Here is a 26,698-nt window from a genome sequence, read left to right as displayed (position 1 = left end):
CAGAGAACCAAATTCAGATTGTTGCACAGTTAAGGCAGAGCAAGTATAGAAATTGAGGCTGCAGCATCCTTTGAAAATGTACTGTTAACTATTTGTGTGAACGTATTCATACACGATATATAATTTTAATTCCATCACTTATTTCTGTCCTTCACAACTGGTTTTAGAGACTAGCAGCATGTTTCAGCAATCAGTTTTGATTTCTGCAGCTCGGTGTTTTCCTGCCAGAAATCCATCTCTATTAACTTACCAATTATCCATAATCTTCAGACTGCAAAAGTTACTGAACAGGAATGTGTCCGTATGTCTTATCAACTAGGGCTGGATGTATGTAAAGGAATGGAAGTAAAAATGGGCATTTAGTCTGTCAGAAATACTACTTGAGAAGAGATACCTATGGGAATTTATCCCTCTCTAATTTGTGTATTTTAACAATGAATTCACCAGAGTGATCGTTATGTCAGGAGAATATTTGTCCTAATTCAAGTAAGGAAAAGATAATATATGTTCTGAATTTTAAGCAAAATAAAGAGAAAGAATGTAATTGGGAAGAAAATGCAAGATTTTATTCTGACTTCTGTTTGATTGCATATACTACATTGTAATTGATTAAGCTTTTCTGTGTTCTTTTTTTTCCTTAAAGAAGAAAAGAAAATACATGATGAATGATTGCATTGTATTAATTTTACTGAGAGGTAATACAGGGATTTTCCTAGCTTAGTGTCTAGTGGTGCAAAATTCTTATTTTGAAGTTTCCTTTGAGACTTACTGTCATTTTCTGATGCCTGTCAGTCTAGTTTCTAAGCAAAAGTGCCCATGTTTGTTTTAGCAACAGTAGCCTGTCTTTTTTTCAGGGATTATGTCACTGTGGACCAAATGACACTGCAGTAATTGTAGGTCAGTGCAAAAACACAGCTAACTGCACAAAAATTCACAAAGCCTCCATTTTAGAATTCAGTGTCATTCCAGAAAAGGAAAGTAACTATTCTGAATCTCCTTAGTAACAGTTGCTGGGGTAAACTTTCTGTTAAGGTCGATTAATCTCTTTTATTGTGAAAATATTTGTTAAAACTGTATGTTTACATTTATGCATGTACCAGTCAGTTGTTGCTACTGAACAATAAGTTTGCAAAGCGTCCCTAGGAATTTTTGGAATTTATCCTCGTGAGTTAACTCTTAATCTAAATTTATACTGGTGTCAGAACTGTAGCAAGTCTGTAGAATCTTTTCTAGGTTTTAACAGTTGAAATAGGGGCTAGTACCAAGCCGGCCTCCCTTATTTTATTGAGTTTACTTGAGAATTTGTTTTTTAATGATTAACAATGGCTTATTTCATCATGTTTAGCTGTGGCAGATCTCCAAAGGATGTTCCCCACACCTCCTTCTTTAGAACAACATCCTGCCTTCTCTCCTGTAATGAATTACAAAGATGGAATAAGTTCAGAGACTGTGACTGCCTTGGGAATGATGGAAAGTCCTATGGTCAACATGGTTCCAACACAGCTTGCTGAGTTTAAAATGGAGGTGGAAGATGGATTAGGTAGCCCTAAACCTGAAGAAATTAAGGTAAAATGCCAAAGATGTTAGTTTTATAACCTTACCTACGTATGTTTTGTTTGTTTTTTAATAAATATATAACATGTATTGTAGGGTGCCTAGCAGATTACTTTAATATATGTGAATTAGACCCCTATAAAGTATGAATCAATCTTTAGCTGGAAAAACAAAAATTCTTCTTTAGTAAAACAACTTTTTAATTGTTTCCTTAGTTTTAACTATGTATTTTTTTTTCTCTCATGTGATAGCTATAGTTTTGTTTGTAATGTTTCTGGGGTGTTCTCAGGAACCAAACAACGTTGTATGTGAAGTAAGTCCTATGCTTGGCAGAAATAATGTATGTATTTGAGAAACATCATGCTTGTGACTAAGTAGTACTTAAATGCTTTCTTCAGATAATTTTTCTGTTGCACCTTTTATGTATAGCCACTCCTTGTTGCCAGTCTCTGGGGATATAGCTAGGATAAAGTCATGCATGTAGAAAGGCTGCCTTTTTCTCTCTGAAATGTTGCCTTTTTTGGTTAGGGTTGAAAATCACTGAGAAAGCCCAGGGGTTGAAAACTTGCTCTGTTTCTTCTTCAGCTGATGTTACTTCACAAGTTGTAAGGCCAGATGGGACCATTCTTATCTGACTTTCTGTATAACACAGGTCAGGTAATGTCACATAGTTACTCCTATATTGAGCCCTATAGTGTATCTGAGTAAAGAAATATTTTAAAATGGGGTCTCTGCTACGGGGTACTAGTACTCACCTCCCCTGCTTACATATCAAGACGTATCCATTTTTTCATAGCATCACATAAAAGGACTTAACATAAGCACTTAGTCTACATTAATATGTATTTCATTGTTCCATCGTTAGCAAACGTTAACAGGTAGGTTAAATCATTCTGACTGATTGTGTGTATTCTGCATTACTTACTTTTTGGCCAATTTATGTCACTTTTGTCAGACGCTATCTTTATCGTGTTTCCGTGAGTATAGCCTGAGGATTATTTAATTTAAAAATGGAGATTTCCTTGTGGTTCTGCAGCAGTGCATGCTAGGTGTATGCAGATAATAAAAAGGGAGATATACATGAGAACTCTGTCCTCCTGGTAGTCCCCAACACCTCATTTTATAGCCTAATTCTTCTTCTTCAGGCCCACTTAGTCCATAATCCTGCACAGCCTGCTTTTTCTATATTCGTAGCCATTTATTTTCCCAACACCCCTACCCTCCTGTTCATATTATTCTCCTATGAAGGTTGGAATTAGCTGAGGGCTTGTTTCTAAGCATCTGTACTGCTGAGTGAGCCATACATACAAACATACAGCACCTGCAGCTGCATGGACAAGAAGTGGCTATATATCAATATGGGAATACTGATATGTAATATAATCTTGCTATAAAATACTTAGCTCTGAATTAGTAAATTTTATTGTATGGCAGTAAAGATTATAACTTGGGCAGACACAAAGTAAAGCACAGGCAACCAATACTCTGATGTTCCTGCTAGGAACATTCAGGTATATCCCTGGGAGGAAACAGGACAGATTGTTGCATTCAAGGGTTGTGTCTCCATATAATGAGAAAATGTGTCTGGTCAGAACCAGGAGTTATCAGCTCACGAGGCTGTAAAGTGACCTGACTCCTGGGAAGCAGCTGAGTTGTTAGTGAGCTTTTACAAATAATTCAATTTGAAAGGGAGAAACACTTTGGAGAAGTCTTGGCAGAGTTAGAGTTACCAGTGTATCCCTTCTGAAGACAGTTAACCACCTGGTAAAGTAGATGTATAATGTTTGTTCTGTTATTGCAAGATCTCTTCTTCCTTCTAACCTGATAAATTGAAGGCATGATGAGAAAAGGCATCTTCCTAGAGGCTCTGATGTACAATTATCCATTCTCTTTGTATAGTTTGTATATTCTTGCAATTTTGCTGCCATTACAGAAGTTTGAAATACGTTTTTAATGAGGTATGTTGTGTGTAAATATGGAAGAACACTTCTTCCCCTTGTCACAGACCTTATTTGTTTTTTCCTTCCATTTGCATAGTAAGCTATTTACTAAAACTAGAATAATTTAAGATTGGAAAGAAAATATGCATTGTGACTTGATGAGCTTGAGAGTTTCTGAGTGGGAACAGATTTTAGTGCATCATTGACAGTGAAGATATTTTAATCTCCCTAACACCCATTTGTATGAGTATTAAAATATATTTTTGATTGTGCCTGATAACATTTCCAGCAGCACAGTTTACTTGCTTTTAAGTGTGTCACACCTGCTCATATGCACTGATGGGAAACAAGCACCTAAACCCATTGCTAATCATTTTGAGAACATGCAAGTACATTTCTTGTGCTGAGTATTCAGCAGCTGAGGTAGTAATCCACACATCCCTCATCTGTCAATGCTTTAACAAGGTGCAAGGGGAAAAATGTCAAGATTTAGTGAAATAATACATACTGAAATTTTGAGACTGCTGTTACTGTTTTAATAAATATTGTTACTTTGTAGATATGTCTCAAAAGGATTAGCTGTTTTCTTATGAAGAGAACTTTGAATAGCTTTAGAAATGCTGTCTGAAGTTTTTGTCCTTGTTCTCTGCAAGTAAATGTAAGACAGACACTTGAACTCCAGTCTGGGTGGCTTTACATGTGGTATTCGGAATGGTGCTAGTGATAAGGGTCCACCATTACTACCGGGATTATGTCAATTCCCAAAGTGAGTGTTATTCAGAGAGGCTGACTTAAGCACCTAAGGTTTCTTCAGAAGGTGATTCAGCCTTTCCACAGTCAGTATAGAAGTCTTGCAAAGATCAGCTTTTTACATGCCTAAATTAGGTGCTTTAAGTTAGGTAATTCGAATATTTCATAGTGTACCATTTAATTTTCAGACATTTCATATCCTAAATGAATCTAATTTAATTGTGAAATCTTCTCACGTTAGAGAAAGTTGTAGAGTACCTCAGTGTAGTAAGACGCCTCTAGCTGAATTTTGTGAAGGAGCTCGTCCTGAATGTTTTGCAGAATGAATAGGTATACTTAATTATGAGAAAAATGTAGTTATATATGGTTCAGAGCAGTGCAATTGTTTTTAATTAAAAATAATTATTTAAATATAAAGATGAACCATACCATGTTGTTGTAAACAATATCACTTGGATGTTACAGGATTTTTCGTATGTGCACAAAGTTCCATCATTTCAACCTTTTGTGGGCTCCTCCATATTTGCTCCCCTGAAGATACTGCCAAGTCAGTGCCTCCTACCTCTGAAGATACCAGATGCCTGCATTTTCAGGCCTTCTTGGGCAGTTCCTCCTAAAATTGAACAACTTCCTTTGCCACCTGCAGCCACTTTCATCAGAGATGGCTACAAGTAAGTACGGTGTTGCAGAAAATTTTAGAACATGTTATGCCCATACTTAAAGCGGTTAATATATGCAAAAAATATTTTGATTAACTAAACACATATTTTATTAAGCGCCAACACCATCAAGTAACCTGCAAATGTATTGTAAACTTCTTAAATCTGTCATTGCCTCAATTCAAAAAAGTTCTGATGGTAGGGACATTTGAATCGAGAACAGTTTTCTGAAATTATCACAATACAGTTTCATAACACTCTTGCTACTTCTCAGAGAACAGAGGAAAAACAGAACTTGAATTAATTGCAATTTCTGATGCAGGAAAATGCTGCAATTCAGCATAGACCAGAAACATTAAGGAATAAAACTCATGCAGTTAACCTCTCAGATCTCTGGCCTTCCATTTAAATACCGTATTCTCCAGTCTGCAATTAGGTTCCCCTCTTTATTTGTCCTGTATTTTCAGTTTGAACATCAGTCTGTTAATGATGTTCAGTCCTGCGCTCATAGCTGATACCAGTTGGCTTTCTGAGGACTCTTAAATTTTGAGCAGGCCTGTGATAGCTCTGTTCTCAAGGAATTTATTTGTCTATGAATTTGGTCTTAGTTTTTCTGAGTTCCAGTGATTTTTACCTGAATGGGTCACATACTGAGTTGCTGACCAAATATATGCTGATGAGATGTATGCTATCTTCCTCTTTCTAAATATTAAAAAAAAAAAAAATGCTGTTGGCTTTTCAGTTTGAAGTATGAGTGCTGTGACCTATATGCAAGCACTCCTGTTAAACTTAACCTGTATTCCTTACTCAATTTTCAGAAATTAGCAGTGTTTATGTGTTTATGGAAAAAAAAATCACTGCTGGAGATCTTGATATCTATCAAGAATTTGTAGCATTAAATTTATAAAACTTCTTAAAAGGTGCAGTACAGTTTAAAGGTCTCCTGCTGCCCTGTATTCACTCCTGGAGGAAGTAGTCTGTATCTTTAAATCAGACTCTAAATCCTGTAAATCAGTCCTTTTCCAGCTCCAAAGGATCATTCAGAGTTCTCAAAAGAATTGCAAAGGAGAAATTGTAAACCCTTGATAGTGCCTAGGGAGCAATTTAATTCTCTCTCTCTCTCTCTCTCTCTCTCTCTCTCTCTCTCTCTCTCTCTTTTTTTTTTTTTTTTTCTCCATAATAGCAACTGATTCACCAGACCTGAGCTGGTTATTAATTTCAGGTATTTGTTGAAAAAAAATCTTTTATTTTCAATATAATCCAATTAGAGTGAGGATTATTACTGCAGGCTTCCGACAGAGTAGTGCTTGCCAATCAAGGTTTCTAGGTCACCTTTTCTTATTAGTCTGAGGCATTCAGTATGCTTCAGATTCAGAACTCCTTCAAACCTTTGTTCATTTTTTTCCTTTCTTACCTTGAGTTTGACATATATTAGTTCAAGATAACTAAATGATTCTAAGGAATAAGTTCTTCACTATTTTCCTTTTCAAGTTGCTAATGATATATGAGCCTTAAAATAATACTCCTTTAAATAACACACAAAATATAGAGGAAGGACAGGCAAACATGAAAAATCCTTCTGTTTCCACTCCTTTATTGGGAGATTGATTGTGTTCCTACATATTAGGGACAGGAAATAAAATGAATTGGACACATTTCAAGAAAAATGTTTTATTAACAATTTGGAAAGAGAAAAGTTAAATAAAGATCTTATTCTTTTGAACAGGCCTGCATTATCTGTTTCTTGGTATAATGAGTCATTCTCGAGTAAAACAGATCTCATGGGAATGTACAGACTTGTTCTGGTCACTTGAATTTGGCAGAGAATGACAAAGTTTAAGTAATAAGAACCAGTGATGATGAGATGACCCAAAAACATGATTCTGAGCTTTACTGGATTAAGAGTTTAGAATGGAACATGTCACTTTTGTCCTGTGGACTACATAGTGCTAAATGAGTATTTGCTTTTGTAGTATCTGAAATACTACTGGCAGTTCCTTCCCACTGTGAAACAATACTGTATATAACAAGTGCCATGTGCATTGTTTGCTACAGGTATTTAAACTGATTATTTCTAAAACGACGTAGCATTTCTATGCCTCTATGAAATATTTTCTTAATTTCCACTAACTGTTTTGCTCTATTATGTAACTTGCTTTTTTAAAAAAATGAAGAACTGAGAACTGAAATTTTACATGAGGCATGCGTAAAAGTTTATGAGCAGAATGCCTTGAAGATGTTTCTTCTTTACTGTAACTTATAATGAACCCTTTCATTTTTCACCATCTCCCTGTGTTTTAAAATCATTCTTCTAGGAACCAAACCAAGCAAGTTTATGCGGTAGCGTTTAATTCTGTTTTACATGTATTTCTTGTAGCAATGTGCCTAGTGTTGGGAGTTTGGCCGACCAAGACTATCTTCAGATGAGCACTCCTCAGATGAATACACCAGTGATGCTAAATAGTGCTGCTCCAGCCAGCAACAGTGGAGCAGGAGTTCTGCCATCACCAGCAACTCCCCGCTTCTCTGTCCCTACCCCCCGCACTCCCAGGACCCCAAGGACTCCTAGAGGTGGGGGTACTGCGAGTGGTCAAGGATCTGTAAAATATGACAGCACAGATCAAGGTTCACCTGCCTCTACCCCTTCTACTACACGACCGCTTAATTCTGTGGAGCCAGCCACTGTTCAGCCAATCCCAGAAGCCCACAGCCTGTATGTCACCTTGATTCTTTCAGACTCTGTGTTGAACATCTTCAAAGATCGTAACTTTGATAGCTGTTGCATATGCGCCTGTAATATGAATATTAAAGGGGCAGATGTTGGATTATACATCCCAGATTCATCTAATGAGGATCAGTACCGTTGCACCTGTGGATTTAGTGCTATTATGAACCGCAAATTAGGTTACAACTCTGGGCTCTTCATTGAGGATGAGTTGGATATTTTTGGCAAGACCTCAGATATTGGCCAGGCTGCAGAAAGACGACTAATGATGTGTCAAAGCAACTTGCTTTCTCAGATGGGAGAGGGAGCTAGAAGGACCCAGGAGCCTCCGATGAGCCTCCTTCTCCTCCTCCAGAATCAGCACACACAGCCTTTCACGTCTCTGAGCTGCTTGGATTATATGTCCTCCAATAACCGTCAGACGCTGCCCTGTATGAACTGGAGTTATGACAGACTGCAGGCAGATAGTAACGATTCCTGGATAGAATGCTTCAATGCCCTTGAGCAAGGCAGGCAGTATGTGGATAACCCCACTGGTGGAAAAGTGGATGAAGCCCTAGTAAGAAGTGCCACTGTACATTCTTGGCCTCACAGCAATGGTATGGGTCAGAGTAGTTTTTTTTTGTTTGTTTGTTTGCAACTTTGATAAATTTTTTTGAAACTTGCCAACCATAAGTTATTTAATCTTCATATGGAAAATGAAATGCATAAAATATCTTAGGAATAAAGTAGATTTTTGAGAGCTTTATAAAATTACAGGTAAAGAAACAATAAGTCTGGTTGTCCTTAGCATTTAGACTTTGTAGTCTAACTTGTGTCAGAATTTGTGGTAATTCACAAATCCAAAGCAGAGATGTAAAATATTTCAAGTATTTAGGGAGGGGGAGGAGGAGTGGGCTATGACCCCTCTTCTTTGGAAGAGGGTGTAAACGCTCATCAGAAAAGAAAAGGAGCTTGAAGAATGCTGAAGGTGCTCTGACTTCTTTATGAACTGAGTTGGACAATGGTTGCAATGAAAGGTGTGTGACAAGGTCTGTAATAGCTTTAGTTCAGTAATGTTTTCATGAATTAGGACATTAAATTTCATTAAGGAGTTGAAAACTGTACAGATTTTGGGGCATTGTGAAGAGCACTGTGAGAGAACAATAAACCAAAAAATGCTGCCATCTCAAAAAAAATTCTTCCTTTTCCTCAATGAAAATGATTGATGGTCCATTGTCATTTGCAGTACTGGACATCAGCATGCTCTCCTCCCAGGATGTGGTGCGCATGCTGCTGTCGCTACAGCCCTTTCTCCAGGATGCTATCCAGAAGAAGCGAACAGGAAGGACCTGGGAGAACATCCAGCACGTGCAGGGACCACTCACCTGGCAGCAGTTCCATAAGATGGCAGGACGAGGAACCTACGGTACATATACTGTGTTATACACCAACAATTAAAATGAGAGCCATGGTTTTCTGGAAATGTGCACTTTCTTGTAGAAAATATGTTACAATAAATGGGCTCTTCAGATCACTCTACATGGTCTTTAAAGGCATTTGAAGCATATGCTTGAATATTGAATATTACAGTGAACATTTTACCCTTCTAGATGATGCATGTTTACAGAGTGCCTAAATGCTGTGAGAGGACCAAAATCCCCATCTGAATCTGTATTTTGGCTTGTACTGCAGCTAGGTAGTACATATATAATGTGAAGAGAGGAAGTTGTTAAAATTGCACTAAATCATAATAGGGAAGAGGGGCTTTCTAGGCCAAGGCTCAAATCCTGTAAATAAAAGTGGGTATATTCTGCCCACAGAGAGGTTTACTTGTTCTAAGACTTCCCATAGTCTTAAGTTGTTTGTGATAGGCTTCAGTTTAAGTATCTCTTGATTATAAGTCATTCTTCTGGAAAACAGAGATTAGAAGGTAGACTTTGTATGTGCACGTTTGCAAAATGGTGATTGACCTTTGAACATCATTTGACCCTTTTCTGTTTCTTACCTGTCTCAGCTGATCCAGTCTTGCTTAGTTTTATTCTACAGTTCCAAGGTGCTTCACTTGATTATTTTCTCTGCACTGGTATTTGATATACTGCTGCTTTCCTTTGAGCTAGGACAACTTGTGATTACTACAGTTCCAGTCTAAAGCTGTTCTGCTCCATGGGACATACTTCTAATCTTTTCACAACATTTGTAACTTTAATGTAAAGAGTTAGGATTTGCCAGTTGTTACCAGAGAATACAACTGAAATTACCATACAGTAAGTAGTAAGTAGAGGCCTGAGGTGTAGATCCGGTATTTTTTTTAATTGAATGTTGACTTTTTAATGAAGTTAGAATATATTCTGCAGAGACTATCAAGGTATGTTTTAGCTTGTATTTTTCAACCGTATTTCTTCTAATGAGCACAATGTCTGGGATATATCGTGTTAAACTTTATGATAAATTCTGTCAGCTGTGAAAGCAAGTGCTTTTGTGATGAAAAGGAGCAAGGGGCAATTTTTAGAATTATGTTCTGATAACTTTGCTTAGTATTATATACCATGGAGTAAGTTTGCCTAACCATTTTACTTGATAATTTTGCACAATCAGGTGGAGGTAGATGAAAAACCATAAAACCAGATCTCATGAATTCACGTTACTGCTTTTTCTGGAACAGGCACTTATGAAGTATGGTTAAATATGATTATATAATCATTTAGAGAAAGGTAAAACCTCTTCTTTGTAAACCCAAAGGATGAAGCCTCGGGAGGGGCAATATGTGTTATCTACAATGCACTGAAAGATGTTTTATTGCAGCTTTCTAGGAAAGTTTAACTGGTGCTTTGATTGGCTCCCACCTCTACTTTGGCTGACAGAACTTTGATTTTATGACACCTCCTAAGTATGATATAGATCTTGCTTCTCCTTAAGATTGTAGAAAGGCATTATCAGGCATGATACAGCCACTGTATGCACTTCCATAGTGTGGTCAAAATTTCAGGAAATTTGGCATGGCAAGGGATAAGTGATTTGCAATATTCTTCTGATAAGCCCACTTCCTGATATGTCAGAGAACCCATTCCAGTTAAGCCAGTTATTTTAACATCACCTTTTTTCTTTTTTCCCATTAAAGGCTCCGAGGAATCTCCTGAGCCTCTTCCGATCCCAACTTTACTTGTGGGTTATGACAAGGACTTCCTGACAATCTCTCCGTTCTCCTTGCCATTCTGGGAGAGGCTATTGCTTGACCCATACGGGGGCCATCGGGATGTCGCCTATATTGTGGTGTGTCCAGAAAATGAGGCCTTGCTCGATGGAGCCAAAACTTTCTTCAGGGACTTGAGTGCTGTATATGAGGTCAGAAAGAGGAACCACTCTGAATTATTTCTTCTTAAGTGTTGTTTCTGCTTTGCTGCATGTTCAATGGGAGAAATCTATGTTTGTTTAAGTAACAAATATTTAATTGAAGATTGCTTTCATTTTGGGTCTTCCTCTGTTTTCAGAGTGCAAAATTAGTATCTAATTTAGTTCCACTGTTAAGATACTGATTCCTATGAAACACAAAATTTAATCCTGGAATGTAGTCATATGTGATGCCCGTTAATATTTGAAAAATAGTAAAAGCAAGCATTTTGTCACGTTTTTTTTTCCCTTAGTTTATTTGGATAAAGTCACGTAGCACATGCGCTGCACAATACGTTCCTCAAACATCAAACAGCAGAGTGAGCTATAAATAGCTAAATCACTGTTTTCCAGCAGGATGCTGGAATAGCCATTCAAGAGTGATAAAATTCTAGTACCCCACTATTACCAACAAAAATATTTTCTGTCTAATATGAAAGGCTGCACTGAGTTAGTATCTTGGGCTTTAATAGGTCTTTGTAACAATCCAGTCAATGATATGGCTAATACAGCTTTGGAACATACCAATCTACTTTCCACAGAAGTGAAGCTGGTCCTGCTTACGTAAATGTGATGCTCTTTAGGCTTCAAGATGCTTTGTTGGCGTCTGCTGTTTTCCAGTACACATTCTGCCATTTTACAGAAGATACAATACTAGTATTAATACTACAGTACAATCACAGCTTAACACACTAAAGCCCAACGAAACCTACAGTGCAAGGACTTGGTTGAACAAACTGTTGCTTTCCTATAATTGCGAGGCTGCAGATAGAAACTTTTTTTGTTCATGCATACTGTGTACTTTGTAATACTGTAGACTCCTTTGTAACCTTACATTGACTGTAACGCAGTTAACACATACATGTAGCTTTTCTATATTTATTAAGGAGCCAGATTTGTATTGTCATGGGCTGAATATAGAGGGCTTTAGGCTACAAATCAGTCTGCATGACTTACTCAGGGGCTTGGCATTTAGTTACAAATACTTTTTCTTTCCTCACTAGATGTGTAGACTTGGCCAGCACAAACCAATCTGCAAAGTGTTACGTGATGGGATTATGCGGGTGGGAAAGACCGTGGCCCAAAAGCTAACGGATGAGCTTGTGAGCGAATGGTTTAACCAGCCTTGGGGCACTGAAGAGTGTGACAATCATTCCAGACTCAAACTTTATGCGCAAGTTTGCCGGCATCACCTAGGTAAGTCTGCTAGGGAGACTGCAAGGCTATGTTGTTTTCTGTAGGTACTTCAGAGGTTCTTTGCAGCAGGTGGAAGCAGGTACTTAAGATACAATTATGATCTGTTTAAATTTTTGTTTAAGTTTTATGTGGCTGGAGCAGTCCCTGAACTGATCCAACCACCATATGGCTCCCGGGTTTTGTCAGGGGAGAGACATAGTTGCTCATTCTAGAAAGGCTCCAGAGGCAATCGAACATGCATATGGTGTGGCTGACTGAGAAACAGGATCTAGCACAAAAACACAGACCCATCCAAAATGACAGTGGAAATAGATTTGTTAAGATGATAGACAGGTAGTCATCACAGAATGCCAGCCACGTAAATATTGCCTACCTTAGCTGAAATGTGCAAAAAATAGCTGGAAATTTTAAATTAATTCTGGGAATTTAAATTAATTAAAGAATTAATTCTTTAAATTAATGCTTACTCTCTTTGCTCTGAAAAAGGGCTGACAATTCTTAAGTCTGGTTATCTTGAGTATTGATGTTCTGGTTTTGGGGGAAAGAAGCTTTAAGAAAAGCAGATGGAGGTCAGAAGTAGCTGGGCAGTTCTACAGTCTTCTGAATGCTTGCCCCATCTTTTAAGGAAAACTTGGTAGAAGATGGGACTCATCTATCTCAAATAATCCTGCTGACACATTCAGCTTGTTTTTAATTTTCATTTACCACATAACTGGGAGGCAGGAATTACGACAATGCTACTTAAAATAAGTATTCTAGGCTTACATGCGGAAGTATGTAGTGTGTGCACAGCTACTGCAAGAATGGGCTGTCCAGTTCACAGCAGATGCATCTGGCTGGGGACAATACTAGAAACTCTCTGCTTATGTACCTATTCTGAGACTAAATGAATAATGAATAAATATGTATGTATATATTTATTTTTATTTATTTATCATTTTAAAAAAGTCACTGTGAATTCTTTTTCTGATACCGACGAACAGAAATAACTACATTAAGTTTGCCATTATTGTAACTCAGGTAAAAAGGACTTTTAGATTTTCAGTCTGACAAAGATAATCTGAAAAATGTGTGGAATGCACTGTGGAAAAAATGTCATATAATAATTTGCAAAGCTGAACACTATATAGAGCTGCCATCCCAACCAAATGTAGCCAGAGGTAAATGACACATCAGTACCAACTTTGGTTCACTTCCAATTCTCTTCATACTGCAAGAGCTCTACAAAGGCAGTCCTGTTTTCAAAGACATTTGATTCACATCAGTTAGAAATGAAACCCTGAAGAACTGATTCCAAAGTAAATACTTACAATGGAGATCATATTGACTTACTATTTGTATACTCTTACCATATTCTTAAAATAGAAAATGTTGTATGACTTCAATCTGATAAACTGTGATTAATCTCCTTTATTTTTTATGCTCTTTCAGCACCTTACTTAGCCACTCTTCAGCTTGACAGCAGCCTATTACTACCACCTAAATACCAAACCCCAGCGCCAGCAAGCCAGACACAACCAATACCTGGGAACACTGGATCTGTACCCTCAAATTCAACATGTCTTTCAGCTCCTGGGGCACCACCACCAGGCACTTCTTTTAACTCCACACCCAATGGTGGGACCACTAGCCTTCCAGCAGGAAGTAGCTCATCCTCTGGATCCTCTGTGCCACAGCTGTCAGCATCTTCTGCAACACCCGGCGTTAACCAGATGACCACAACCTCCACTCCAGGGTTTAGTGGGAACATGTGTCCAGGGCAAAACACCAGCACTGGGGGAAACACAACAGACCGCTCACAAGGAAGCACAGGTTCTGGAGGAGACACAGAATCGGGTCAAAACTTACCACAACAGCAACAAGAAGGACAAGAAGGGTAAGTGACTTAAATGACTCAAAGTACTTCTGATCAAATCCTGTATTTTCCTGCTTTCATGCGACTCATTACTTAAGCCTTACATAAATCTTTGAAATTAAAGGACACACTGACATGTTGCACTACTGCTATCTGGTTGTAAGCAGAACAGGACTTTTTTTTTTGCATTCAGTAATTACTGGTAATGGGAATTGGAAAAACAAACTTCCCCTTTGTGGATAAAAGACATTCAACTATGCAAACATGGGTGTTGTAGAGCCATTTGAGATGCCTTGCCGTACTCCACCTGGCCTGCAGATGCAGTACAAGAACACGGTGTCTCATAGGTTCTGTGCCGTATCTGCTAGCTCAGTCTCACATGTGTCAGAAACTGTAGGATCTCTCTTGTGGCACTGGATGCCTCTTACGTGGGCAACTCCATCATTCACCTAATGTTAATAGACAAAAATGTGATCCATGCTTGGGGGGGCGGGGTTGTTTGTCCTAACTTGCTTGTCTTGCAATGATATTTTTTTTAAACAGATGTACTGTGAGGTCAGAGAGCAGGAATATACTTGTTTTTCAAAATAAATTTGAACAACACAGCATTTTTAAAGACTTCATAATAAATAGCCATCCACCAAACATAACAACTACAAAAATATTTTTCAACATCTGTAACTTACTTGCTGAGAAAGCATGTTTTTCATTACTCTTATACTAATACATATTACTAATAGTCATGGTACAGACTAGGGAGTTCCTGTATCTTAAATGAAAAGCCCACATCCTGTCCTAGTTCAGGTTATTCTCAAAACATCTACTTACTGATCTGTGCGAAATACTGTTTTATCAAATGCAGTGAGGTCACGGACAAAGTGATTCTGAGCTGCTTTTTACCACTTAGAGATGTTGAGCCTCCTGTTCATGATTGAGGCATTTTGCTGGAGGAGTATGTAACTTGCAACATGGGTTGCCATTACCAAGGAAAAAATTCACTTGCTCCTTCCATTACCAATGGTACCCTTCCTGTAAATAGAGGACTTCAGTCTCCATAGATACCACTTTTCCTCAGTTCTCAATTCCTTCCTTCCTACATCCCTTCCCCCTCTCCCAACGTAAAACCCCAAAGAGTGCTAAAAACAAGGCATGCACAAACACAAGAAGAAAACTAACAGGGCTAATACTAGTAATTTTTTCCATATTCTTCAGCCCTACACTATTCAGATTGAATTAAATAAGATTGTTAGACTTTATGGTAAGTATCTTTGATGCATCATTCCTAACAGGTATTTTTTATTACATAGTGCTGTGATTAAAAGCAGTCTCTCATCAGTCACTGTTCCCACGTTTATTAGTTTTGTTTCTCAAAGTAACGATCACCTAGTACTCCTTTTTTACTCCTTTTTTCCCCTCCTCTGCTTCATTGTCCCACACCTTTAGAGCAAAACCAATAATTAATAATTGTAATTTGCCTTTGATATTAACAAAACATGTATGTTTAGTGTTACAGAGAGGGAGAGAATAGGGGTTCCCACTGAACCAGAGTCTGCAGACAGCAATGCCTATCCTCCAGCAGTTGTCATCTACATGGTGGATCCTTTTACCTACACTGCAGATGAAGAATCTGCCTCAGCCAACTTCTGGCTGTTAAGTTTGATGAGATGCTACACAGAAATGTTGGATAACTTGCCTGAGAATATGAGGAATTCTTTCATTCTCCAGGTAACTATCTCACTCCATATTTCCACACTGAACAGTCATTCTATCAGAGCATACTTTTGATATATACAGTATATTGAAAGACATAAAATGAAGGATAATATATAAAATTTACTTAATGTTTACAAATTACTGTGTTAAAAGTACAAGGCTGTAAGTTAAAAAAAAAAAAAAAAAAAAAACTTGCTTTGGCTTTGATGGAGATATTAATTTAAGACAGCCGTAGTAACCTTAAATCAAATCCTTTGCATGGTTCCAGCAATCAGCTATGATAGATGCTTCCTGAAGAGATATTTCAATATAACTTGCAACTTGGATTGCCATTGCCAGGGGAAAAATGCTCAGTTGCTCCTTTGATTACTTTGCATGATGAGTTGCTTGTTTATTAAATTCTTTCTGAATTATACTGTTTAATGCAAAAGAAGTATGTGAAACCAGACATTTAATGCATAATTTAACTATTGTATTGTTATTATCTGCTGCTTAAAAATAATTTACCACGGAGCTTGATACATAATAATAGTTACTTAATATGGAATTACTTAAGAATTGAATTTGTGTAGTCAGAAAGAGAGCCTGGACTATTGCCCAGGCTGCCTGCATTTTGGCAAATGTCTTCTTTCCCAGTGACTCAGTCTAAGTGGGGGGAGAATGGCAGGCCAAAAACTACAAGCAAACAGACTCTGCGTATGCATGACTAATGCATGCAAGAATTAGCAAAAGGATTTAGCCAAGATACTCAGAAGCAGTGAATTGTTTTTATATACCTTATTCATGAATGCTCAACTTGGTTTAAAAGTGTTTTGTTTTTGTTTGGATTAAAAATATATATATTAGAGGCTATTATGGTGTCTCAAGTTGGACACTGAAGACATTTGTTGCTTTTCATAATCTTGACATTTTCCTTCATAGCAACTTTATTATTCCAAGAAGTGAGGGAGAATTTTCACCAAAACATTTTAGGTTTGGGGACAAATTAAAAATTAGCTTCATATTAGCTGCATATTTTGGTAGACTCCAGGCAATTTAATTGATTGAAGCCTGAAGGTACTAAAAATAAAATAGCAACTGACATTGCAGTATCTGAAATGCAAGGAAATGTAAATTGTATATTGAAATTGTATCTAAGTCTGCATAAAAGAACTAATGGGCTTACCAGCTCTTTATAAATCATGTTTATTTTCTGCACTCTAACAGTTTGGCTGTCAAAATTTGTGGTGTTTTGCCAGCAAAGTCAAAATAGTAGACAGTTTTCTCTAAGTGTAACAGGATGTAGTTACTAGTGCAGTATTCTCATAGCTTTTCTAGAGTACATAGAAATAAACAGTCATTTAAAAATAAATCAAATAAAAATGTGTTTACAGATTTATTATAATTCCTATGTAGATTAGAAAAGCCCTGCTACTGAAATTCCTGGATAAAGGAGTTGTCTTTTAAAAATATACACTGCCTTTAATAAACAGAATATGCTACCAAAGTTCTAGTGGTTCAAGTGAAAACCAGAATGATAGAAGTTGTAGGTTAAAAGTTATTAATTCTGAAAATATTTGCTAAAAAGCTGCCTGGGTCTCACTGGGCTAGATGCAAGATAATACTTTGAAATGACAGTTTCTGCTCCAAAAGTATTACTATTCCAAAGAAACACAGGTTTCTGCAGCCAATTGAAGGACACTATTTCTCAACAGTACGAGTACACTGTGCCATTTTTCTTCCCTGTTCCCGCTGTACAGATTTACAGGGTAATCTGCTTGTTGCTGGTGGAACATGCAGATTGAAGTATTTTTACTTGACATTGCTTTCTGAAACAGACAAAACTGAACGTCAGGGTAAGAATGGCTGAGGTCCCACTGTTTTGCTGCATTAAAAAGGAGAAACAAGACTCACAAACCACATACATTGTTGTATTATCTTAATTCTGCTCCCTACAATCTTACCAAATGGCTTCTTTAAGAACGACAATGTAATCTGATTCCTAAATGAATTTCAAACAAATCTTGATTCTAGTTACAGCCTATCTAAACAAACCTCCCTAATCACAAAGTTCAGAATGCCAAGATTATATAGCAGGACTACTTTAAAATGAATATGATGATCAGAAAAGGGTTTAAAAAAAATTAGTCTTTGAGTATGAGCTTTTGCATTTGGATGGAGCATATGTCATAGTTCTTCCCCTTATGTAAGTGGTAACTTGACCTATTCTTGGAGATCCTGCTCTTCATTCTCCAGTAACACTTTTAAATGTGGAGTTAAAAAATCAAAGCTGCCCCAGAGTCTTAGGTTGTTGTTTTTAAATGCCATTAGTAATGACTTCTTGTGGTATACTCCTGATACAGGCTAAACGCATAATTAGGCATGTTCCTTTCCCAAACTGCAATATGAATGAGAAAGTGAACTTCATTTTTCCCACTCAAGCCTTTTTATAATCTGGGCTTTTTGGTTAGTTGGTTCAGTTTTTAGTTCAATGATGTTTAACCGAAAGCAAATTTCATTTAGACTCTCTAGTAGAATGTGTTTTTCAGGCATTATAGCCTGAATATTTAAGTACTACTCAGTTATTGTTGGCCTATAAGAAGACTCTTCCATTTATATTGTACAGCAGGCCTTTCTCAGAGATTGTGCAAGCTTAAATATAACATTGTAAGAGGAAACAGCAATTCTGCATCAGTGAAAATTGCAGCCATTCCTGCAAAAAGGCAGCAGCCCTTATGGGAAACTAGGGGTACAGTGGCGCATATAGTTGAGCACAACATATGAAGTGACGTGGTTGTTGAGTAACTAACAAATGGGTGAATTTGATTTGGTTTGGTATTAATGAACTAACGATGTTTTATTGCTTTTATGAATTATATAGATTGTGCCTTGCCAGTACATGCTGCAGACAATGAAGGATGAACAGGTTTTCTACATTCAGCACTTGAAGTCTTTGGCATTTTCAGTGTATTGCCAATGCAGGAGGCCATTGCCCACACAGATTCACATTAAGTCTCTCACAGGCTTTGGGCCAGCTGCCAGCATTGAGATGACCCTCAAAAATCCTGAGGTTAGTACTGGTGTCAGGAAAATAAAAGCCTGTTAATAAATTGTAACTACATCTCTGAAATGGGGGGGTGGGGGGGAGGAGGGAAAATACTTTTGAGGAATATTTTTTTTCAAGGTACAGAAGACAATAATATAAAGGGAAAAGATAATACTAACTACAACATAGTAAGAAAAATGCCAGACTGCTTGCTTTCAAAACATTTTAAGCTTATGGTTTGGAATCAAAAAACAAAAGGTTGAGTTTAAATTCAGTGTAAAAGAGTAGTAGTAGTATGGTGTTACTTGGTATTCTGAGACATGTTGTAGTTTTTGTCTATTGTATTCCTACAAGAAAGTGTTTACATCCAACTTTTATTATATGTGTAGTATTTATATGCATATACATATATAAATAATCTACAAGCATATATATGAAATACGTTGCTCTTCCTAATATATGTACATTATTTAATTCCCTGAGGAAATGGAGAAATCTTCCTACTTCAGTGGGTTTATATTTCATCTCACTGGGCTTATCTTTCATCTGTCTTTTAAACTGTAAAAATTCAAGCCCTCTTTCTGGAATATCAGGAATCTCAAAAGAAGAATAATCCATCCTATTTTCCATTAATATTTCTCATGCTTTGGAAAAATAACAATGGCTATTTCATTTAGATTTAATGAACCAACTGTAAACATTTACTTTGAAATCAAGATGTGCTTGTTAGGGTTTAAAAAATTAATTTAAAGTTCATTATAAAAACAATCAGCACATTCCATTACTCAAATAAAACCCTAAGGAAGAAAATACGCATTAGTCAGAAACACTCAGAATTTCTGTAGAAGTTCTTCAGCAGTCCTGTGCCAGACACCTCTTCATCACGTTTTCCTCGTGCCTCTTGTAAGAAAGGTTGTTTATTCAACAGCAGCAAGCTATGAAGATCATCATTTGGACTAGATAGGAGTAAGGGGAAGAACAATAAACTTGACCCCTGCCATCATCTCCCTCCCTCAAATTTTCCTGCACTAGGGAAGCCAACGAAGTGTACTTTTAGAAAGGAATATAAACAGAAATATGGTACCCCTATAATGTCTCTAGTAAAACACAATCACTTCTTTTCCTCTAGCTGTTTAACTTGCATTTTTGATGTTGTAATTAATTTTCTGAAGAGACAAAAGACAAAAATAGGAGGTATATAATGTTTTCATGAGTACATTCTTGCATTTAGTGCACTTAAATAATCAGATGCCTACTTTCTCCATCCTCCATGCGTTTCTGATCAGTCTGCACTGCAGACTTCCAAACTTTGTCTGAAAAAAATAACAAAATATCCTCACAATTTCTAATTTATTCAGTATATTTGGCCAGGCTCATAAAGTTTTTTTCTTCAGAGAGGAGTTGTGAAGCAAAGACACATTGGCTGGGGACCAATCAGCTGGAAAGCAGCTTTGCAGAAAAAGACCTGAGGATCTTGGTGGGGAAAGGATGAGCGTGAGCCGGCATTGCGCCCTTGTGGCAAAGCAGGCCAGCAAAGGCCAGCATTAGGATAAGCATCGCCAGCAAGTAGGAAGGAAGTGATCTTTCCTGTCTACTCAGCACTGATGAAAGCACATCTGGAGTGCTGTGTCCGGTGTTGGGCTGGACATGGACGTACTGGAGCAAGTCTGATGAAGGGTCATGAAGATGATCAGGGGCCTGGATCGTCTGACGTCGAGGAGAAGCTGAGAGAGCTGGGATTGTCTAGCCTGAAGAAGGGGACGCACAAGAGGGATTTTATCGATGTGTCTAAATATGTGGTGGAAGGGAGTAAAGAAGACGGAGCCAGAGTCTCCTTCATGGTATCCAGTGACAGGACAAGAAGCAACAGATACAAATTGAAATAGAAGAAATTCTATTTAAACATAAGAAAAATCTTTTCTACTCTGAAGGTGGCTGAATACTGGAACAGTTTGCCCAGCTTGTGGAGTCTCCATCACTGGAGATACTTGAAATCTGACTGGACAGGGTCGTGGACAACCTGCCTTAACTGACCCTGCTTTGAGCAGGGGTGTTGGACTAGACAGCCACCAGAAGTCCCTTCCAACTTGAACTAGTCTGTGATTTTATGATTCTATGACAAGAAAGATTTAATGACCTAGTTGCTGGTCAGATGCTGCAATAAGACTGCACATGAAATCATTTACATTACTAATTTACCTCTGTATGTAGGTAAAAACTGGGTGCTAAATGGCCTTGATTTCTTGTGATCCTCTACAGGTTTGGGATTGGCAGGGGGGATTTTTTTTTTTTTTTTTTTTTTTTTTGAGATGAGCACTGTAGTATGTAAAGCAGATCTGCCAGTGCTCAACCCAGTATTCAACTCTGCTTCTCAGACCAAAGTCTTTCTAAAATAAAACTGTGAAATAAGATAAAAAATTTCATACATGAAAGTATGTTATACCTATTACCTAGACAGAAAACTGCATGAAGAAGTCTAAGCAGTGGCTGTGTCATTTCTGAATTAAACGGTCATTAGATGTTGATATTCACTACTGTGTAGGTAGTATGGGAATAGACAGAGGAGAGCAGAATCTAGGAATTTTAACAGAATGGTATACAACAGGAATGGGTTTAAACTTCTGCTCATTGCAGAGATTTATACCACCATGAGCAAAGGCCATTTTGCACCTTAGTTTTGCTGTACGTAAAAGAGAAAAAAAAAGAAATCTTTGGATAAATTTTTTGATGTGAATTAGTATTATCTAGTAGAAAGGAATTGTCTGCATCCACCCTTTTTCCAGTACCTGCTTTGGCTATGAATGTCTTTTATATATTGTTTCAAACTCACATTTTTCTGTATTCTCTGCTAATTTATGTTTATGTATTTCTAACATGAAACAGTTTTTGATAAATCTGATGATGATGTTGACTTTATTGCAGAGGCCCAGCCCAATCCAGCTATACTCACCTCCTTTCATATTGGCACCTATTAAAGACAAACAGACAGAGCTGGGAGAAACATTTGGAGAGGCCAGTCAGAAGTACAATGTACTTTTTGTTGGATATTGTTTGTCTCATGATCAGCGCTGGCTTCTGGCATCCTGCACTGATCTTCATGGTGAATTGTTGGAAACCTGCATAGTTAATATTGATTTACCAAACAGGTAGAAATCTTTACTATTTACATTAAATCTAGGTCTATAGTTGTCATCTCTCACTTTTATTATTTGCTTGCCCATTGCATTGCAATCACGTTTCCTGCCCATTTCATCACAATACTATTATCGTGATAACATTTGAATGGGCAGAGGAAATAGAGTTATTGTGACACTTGTCTTAGGTATGTTAATTGAGAGTACCTTCAAGAACAGTTGGTATGTTGCTCAGCATATGGACACCTTTCAGATACCTTTACTAAAACACCACTACTGAAAGCATCTCATTTTTGTTACTCAGAGATAAGTGGGGCACTGTTAGGGCACTGTAGGAACTCCTACAGGTGGTCAGCAGTGAAATAATTCTATAGAATAGAAGTCTGAATGTTCTTCTTCATTCTCATTTTTTTTTTTCCTTCCATAATCTCCAGGTCAAGGAGGAGCAAATTATCTGCACGTAAAATTGGTCTGCAGAAGCTCTGGGAATGGTGTATCGGTATTGTACAGATGACATCGCTGCCTTGGAGAGTTGTAATTGGGCGACTTGGTCGGCTGGGCCACGGGGAGTTAAAAGGTAGGAAATTTCAGTGCTGTGAGCAAGGAAGAATAATTTACAGGATTGATCATGAACCTTTAAAATCCTACCCTATCAATGATTTTTTTTTTATTGTCTTGGATAAATAATCTACTTCAGTCTTTGTCCACGTTTATACATTGGACTTGACGTCACTTGTCTTATAGGTACAGCATAGCTTAACTAATACTTGCACCATGTATTTCCCAGTGGAATCCCTGTGTTTGATCACATGCTAGACAAAGATCTGGACAACAGCTGTTCTGTCACAGAAACAGAAATAGGATGCAATTCTGATTCCTAAGCTTCAAAATAAAAATTCTTAGAATAAAGTTACTTAACTAAAAACCCCTAATTTCTGTGGTGCACGAAATTAACTGATAACTGATTGCCAGTGTTTACTGGCAACAAAGTACTCTCTGGGGCCTGCAAAGAATTCCCAAAATCTAGCATTCTCAACAGCTCTGTGGGAACCGAAAGGGCGCTCTGGTGTATTGTAGGTTTAGCTGCCTTAATCCAAGTGTAAGAGACTGCCTTGCTTCACGTTAGCAGTGATTCCTCTCGCTAATTTGAATATATGCATTCAGCATCTTATCTTCCATTCCTAATGGTTCCTACTACTGTTTTTGCTGGTAACTGATTAACAGAAAATGGGGTTCTGAGAAGCTGTTCTTAGTTCTCTCTCATCTCCTGAATTGGAACATGGAGATGAATTAGACTGGAGGATAAAGATACTTAATTAAACAGTGTGTGCCGTCTTACATTGATAACTAAAGATGTTAATTATTGTGGTTATCTCAGTGTAAGAATCCTGTATTTCTTGAGATTAGAAAGAATTTGAAAAACAGTGTACAAGGAATAAAAATTTAGTCTGAAAGCACAAGAAAATATTGTGGGGTGTGGGGAGAGAATCTGCTCCCATGTAGTACATGCAGGGAGAAGAAAAGAAGTTGCCTGCGCTAGTCGGTGAATTTGGTATTCATCACATGCATTAGAGTTAAGTGGAATGAAGGCAGGACAGATTAAGAATTTAATCAGTAGCTCTCTTCCTCTAATTTTGTGAATCTGTCAGCTAAATAGTTAACTGAGGTCCACTGAAGGCCTGTCTGCCCCTCTGCTGACAACTTTCTGAAGAAACATTTGCTATATTTGCTTTATTTAGTGTATTTTACTTTGTTTCATGTATTTTACTTGTAAGAAAATTTTAGAAAATATGTTATGTGTGAATTCGTATGTTTGCTTACTAGTCAAATATTCCAGTTATGGAGCATGTTAGATGAAAATGGATGTCCTTTTCCAAGAAAATAAAAAAGCAGTTCAGAAACAGTTGGATGTAAATAAGAAAACAAAAAATAAAGTAAAATAAAATAAATCCTTTTAGGTTGCCCTGTTTCACATCAGACAAGTACTTCCTCATACCTTAGAGGTAGAATTAAAGACTCATTCTTACAGAAACTCATATTCTTAAGTGATTTATCAGAGTAATGCAGTTAGATCACTGGAAAACCAACAAGTTATCACAGGATAAACTATTTTGTAGTAACTGCTTCAATATGCAGTTCTGAAAGCTATACAATAATTTAAGGGGGAAACAGCCCAGAATAACTATTCTACAGTACCAACTTCTTTTTTCTGCTGTACATGAAAAATTACTATGCATTAAAAATACCTTTGTGTGTATCAGTACACTATGAGCCAGCCTTACCAGTCTAATCTGAAAAGGTACTTTATAACCCTCAAATTTTCTGCTCATATCTCTGTGAAAAGGGTACTGTCCTCTACTGCTTGTCTTCCATCATTGAAAGGAAGGATGCTTTAATGCTTAAAGCACTATACACAGTATATAGGACTGTATTCCTAGTTCAAATACAGAGCAACTTTAAGTGAGTTGGTCAAGCTCTCAGTTGTTCCTTAATTTTTAAGCTTCAGAAGAAGTATGTGGGAATTCAATCCATTTATGTTTGAATGCTACATCTCCCAGTGGAAAGAGTTAAATGCAAAATGTTATTAGTATTTCACTGTTTTCAAGCAAGTGCTGGATTTTTCAGAATCCCGTTATGTTCTATCAAACTTCCTTTTTTTTCAGATTGGAGTATCCTCCTCGGGGAATGTTCCCTGCAGACAATCAGCAAACAGCTAAAGGAGGTGTGCCGCATGTGTGGTATCTCATCAGCGGACTCTCCTTCTATCCTCAGTGCCTGTTTAGTTGCCATGGAACCACAAGGCTCCTTTGTTGTGATGCCAGGTAAATTTTTATCCATCTATTTCAATGCTGCTTAAACTTCTCTTCTCATAGATACCACATAAGAAATACTTCAGTCTTGGGAGACTTCTGGGCCTAACAGTAAGACCTTGACTAGTGTGGCTAAATACTGGAGAAAATAGGTTAGGCCAGCAGAATTCCCCAAAATATCATGAAGCTATACTCTGTTGGGAGCCTTGATTCCCAGGAGGAAAAATTACTTTATGTCACTGTCAAATTGATGATGATTTCTTTTGGGAGGTCATGGTTTGAGGTAGACCAGTTCACATCAGCTGAAATGTGATGCTGTACAAGCCCTTATGCAAGGAGGACTGCAAACATTTTAATAGTTGGTAATGTGAAAGGAGACTAAAAAGAAGTAATAAACCTACTTCCCTTTTCATAAGCCCAAGTTTTTTAAAGAGCTCGGTTGTGAGCTACAGTCCACAGGGCTAAGTCAAAGTAAAATTAATTTCATTAAGTTCTTCTGTATTGGATTGTTTACCTTTCCTTATTTGTTGTACTTTGTAAGTATGTACAGTTATCTATATGGTGAGGCATCCTTACAAATTGCTCCGGTTCTTAGTTTAGGAAGGAAAAAAAAAAAATATTGCATGGAATAGAACTAAACCAGCCTGAAAATTACTCATCAAGCTGAATAATTTTCAAAGCAGAGTTTTAGCAGCATGAGAAAATAGATGCCAAGTTATGTCTTTTAATACCATCCACAGTGGGGCACATTACATAATTTGGATTTATATAGATGTGGGTGTCCAAAATAAATTTGACTTCCGCGTCTGACAGGCAAATCTCTGATCAAGGAGCAGCAGAATGAAGGGAAAGATGAGGCATCATGTGAGAATTCACATAGTTAAACATTGTCTGTACAACATGTGATCTTAATTTCAGGCTCTTTTAAATGCTTGTGTTAGTTTGCAAACCCAGATCATATGCACATAAATTTAATTGGACACAGAACATGTATTTTGAAGATGATGCAAATCAGTGTCTTTGCCATTGCTTCTTTTCTGGAAGATGCTGTCACTATGGGATCAGTGTTTGGCCGGAGTACTGCGCTGAATCTGCAATCATCTCAGCTGAATACCCCTCAGGATGCCTCCTGTACACACATCTTGGTTTTCCCAACCTCTGCTACTATCCAGGTAGCACCAGCAAATTATCCTAATGAGGATGGATTCAGCCCTACTAATGGTAAGTTAACATTTGTGTCTAGTGTAGGAGGTGAAATATTTGTGTTTTCCAGTGGCCTACTCAAAAGGTACAAGCAGAGCAGTACCAGTTGCCAATAAAAACTGAATGGACCAGTGTTCTCCAAAGGACCATATACCACCTTAATTTAATTTAAAAACGACACCACCTACATTATAGTTAGAGAATAATATACTATATTTTTCTGAACATTCTTTTCAGGTAATCATATTGATTTATTCCAAAAGCAATATTCTCTAATGACCAGTCAATTTGGAAAAAAAAAAATAGTAATAAAAGAAGCACAGACTCTAAAATGCTTTTTCTTGTTATTGTGAGTTGACTTGTGAATTGATCAAGCCAAATTGTTTTTTATACTAGTGGTTCACTTGATAGTCTGTTGCGTGCAAAACTTGTCAGGAAGGAGGTACTCGTTTTAAAATTTTAAACTTCATGTAAAGTAGGCAAAATAGACAAAACTAAGGGTTCTTAATATAATGGTGGTGTTTTTAAGCATATTCAATCTATAAATCTTAACAGCAAGACTATGATTAATACTTTTTATCAAAACAGTATTTTTCTGTTATGCAATAAATCTTTTTAAATTATTATAAAACAATTTAAAACAAGTAACTACAAACCTTTACAACAGAAGGAAGTATTCTAATAGGAGGGGAGGTAGAGTAGAGAGAAGAAGAAAGATCTGGTATTTTTAATGAAAGAGTCTGCTTTGATCTGTTCCTCCTAGA

The 26,698-nt window shown here is 37.2% G+C and overlaps 1 protein-coding gene across 5 annotated transcripts in view; it reads left to right on the top strand.

Annotated features, from left to right (window-relative positions):
* Window positions 1–26,698, top strand: part of MED13L (mediator complex subunit 13L) — a 202,894-nt gene that overhangs the window by 164,548 nt on the left and 11,648 nt on the right. For 4 of the 5 annotated variants that reach the window (XM_062589962.1, XM_062589961.1, XM_062589960.1 and 1 more), the window contains 13 exons: window positions 1,346–1,566; window positions 4,710–4,915; window positions 7,281–8,227; window positions 8,857–9,036; window positions 10,729–10,952; window positions 12,002–12,194; window positions 13,626–14,070; window positions 15,555–15,774; window positions 18,623–18,811; window positions 21,710–21,933; window positions 22,356–22,498; window positions 24,585–24,743; window positions 25,776–25,952. In XM_062589962.1, coding sequence (XP_062445946.1) covers window positions 1,346–1,566; window positions 4,710–4,915; window positions 7,281–8,227; window positions 8,857–9,036; window positions 10,729–10,952; window positions 12,002–12,194; window positions 13,626–14,070; window positions 15,555–15,774; window positions 18,623–18,811; window positions 21,710–21,933; window positions 22,356–22,498; window positions 24,585–24,743; window positions 25,776–25,952 — 3,528 coding nt within the window. Of the gene's footprint in view, window positions 1–1,345; window positions 1,567–4,709; window positions 4,916–7,280; window positions 8,228–8,856; window positions 9,037–10,728; window positions 10,953–12,001; window positions 12,195–13,625; window positions 14,071–15,554; window positions 15,775–18,622; window positions 18,812–21,709; window positions 21,934–22,355; window positions 22,499–24,584; window positions 24,744–25,649; window positions 25,734–25,775; window positions 25,953–26,698 lie in introns of those variants that run through there. The other variant, XM_062589964.1, reaches the window with a different exon arrangement.

The sequence above is a fragment of the Rhea pennata genome, chromosome 17, assembly GCF_028389875.1.
Source record: "Rhea pennata isolate bPtePen1 chromosome 17, bPtePen1.pri, whole genome shotgun sequence".
In the NCBI taxonomy this organism is placed as follows: Eukaryota; Metazoa; Chordata; class Aves; order Rheiformes; family Rheidae; genus Rhea; species Rhea pennata.
The sequence above is the reverse complement of the archived record's forward strand: the minus strand, read 5'-3'. Positions and strand labels throughout refer to the sequence as shown.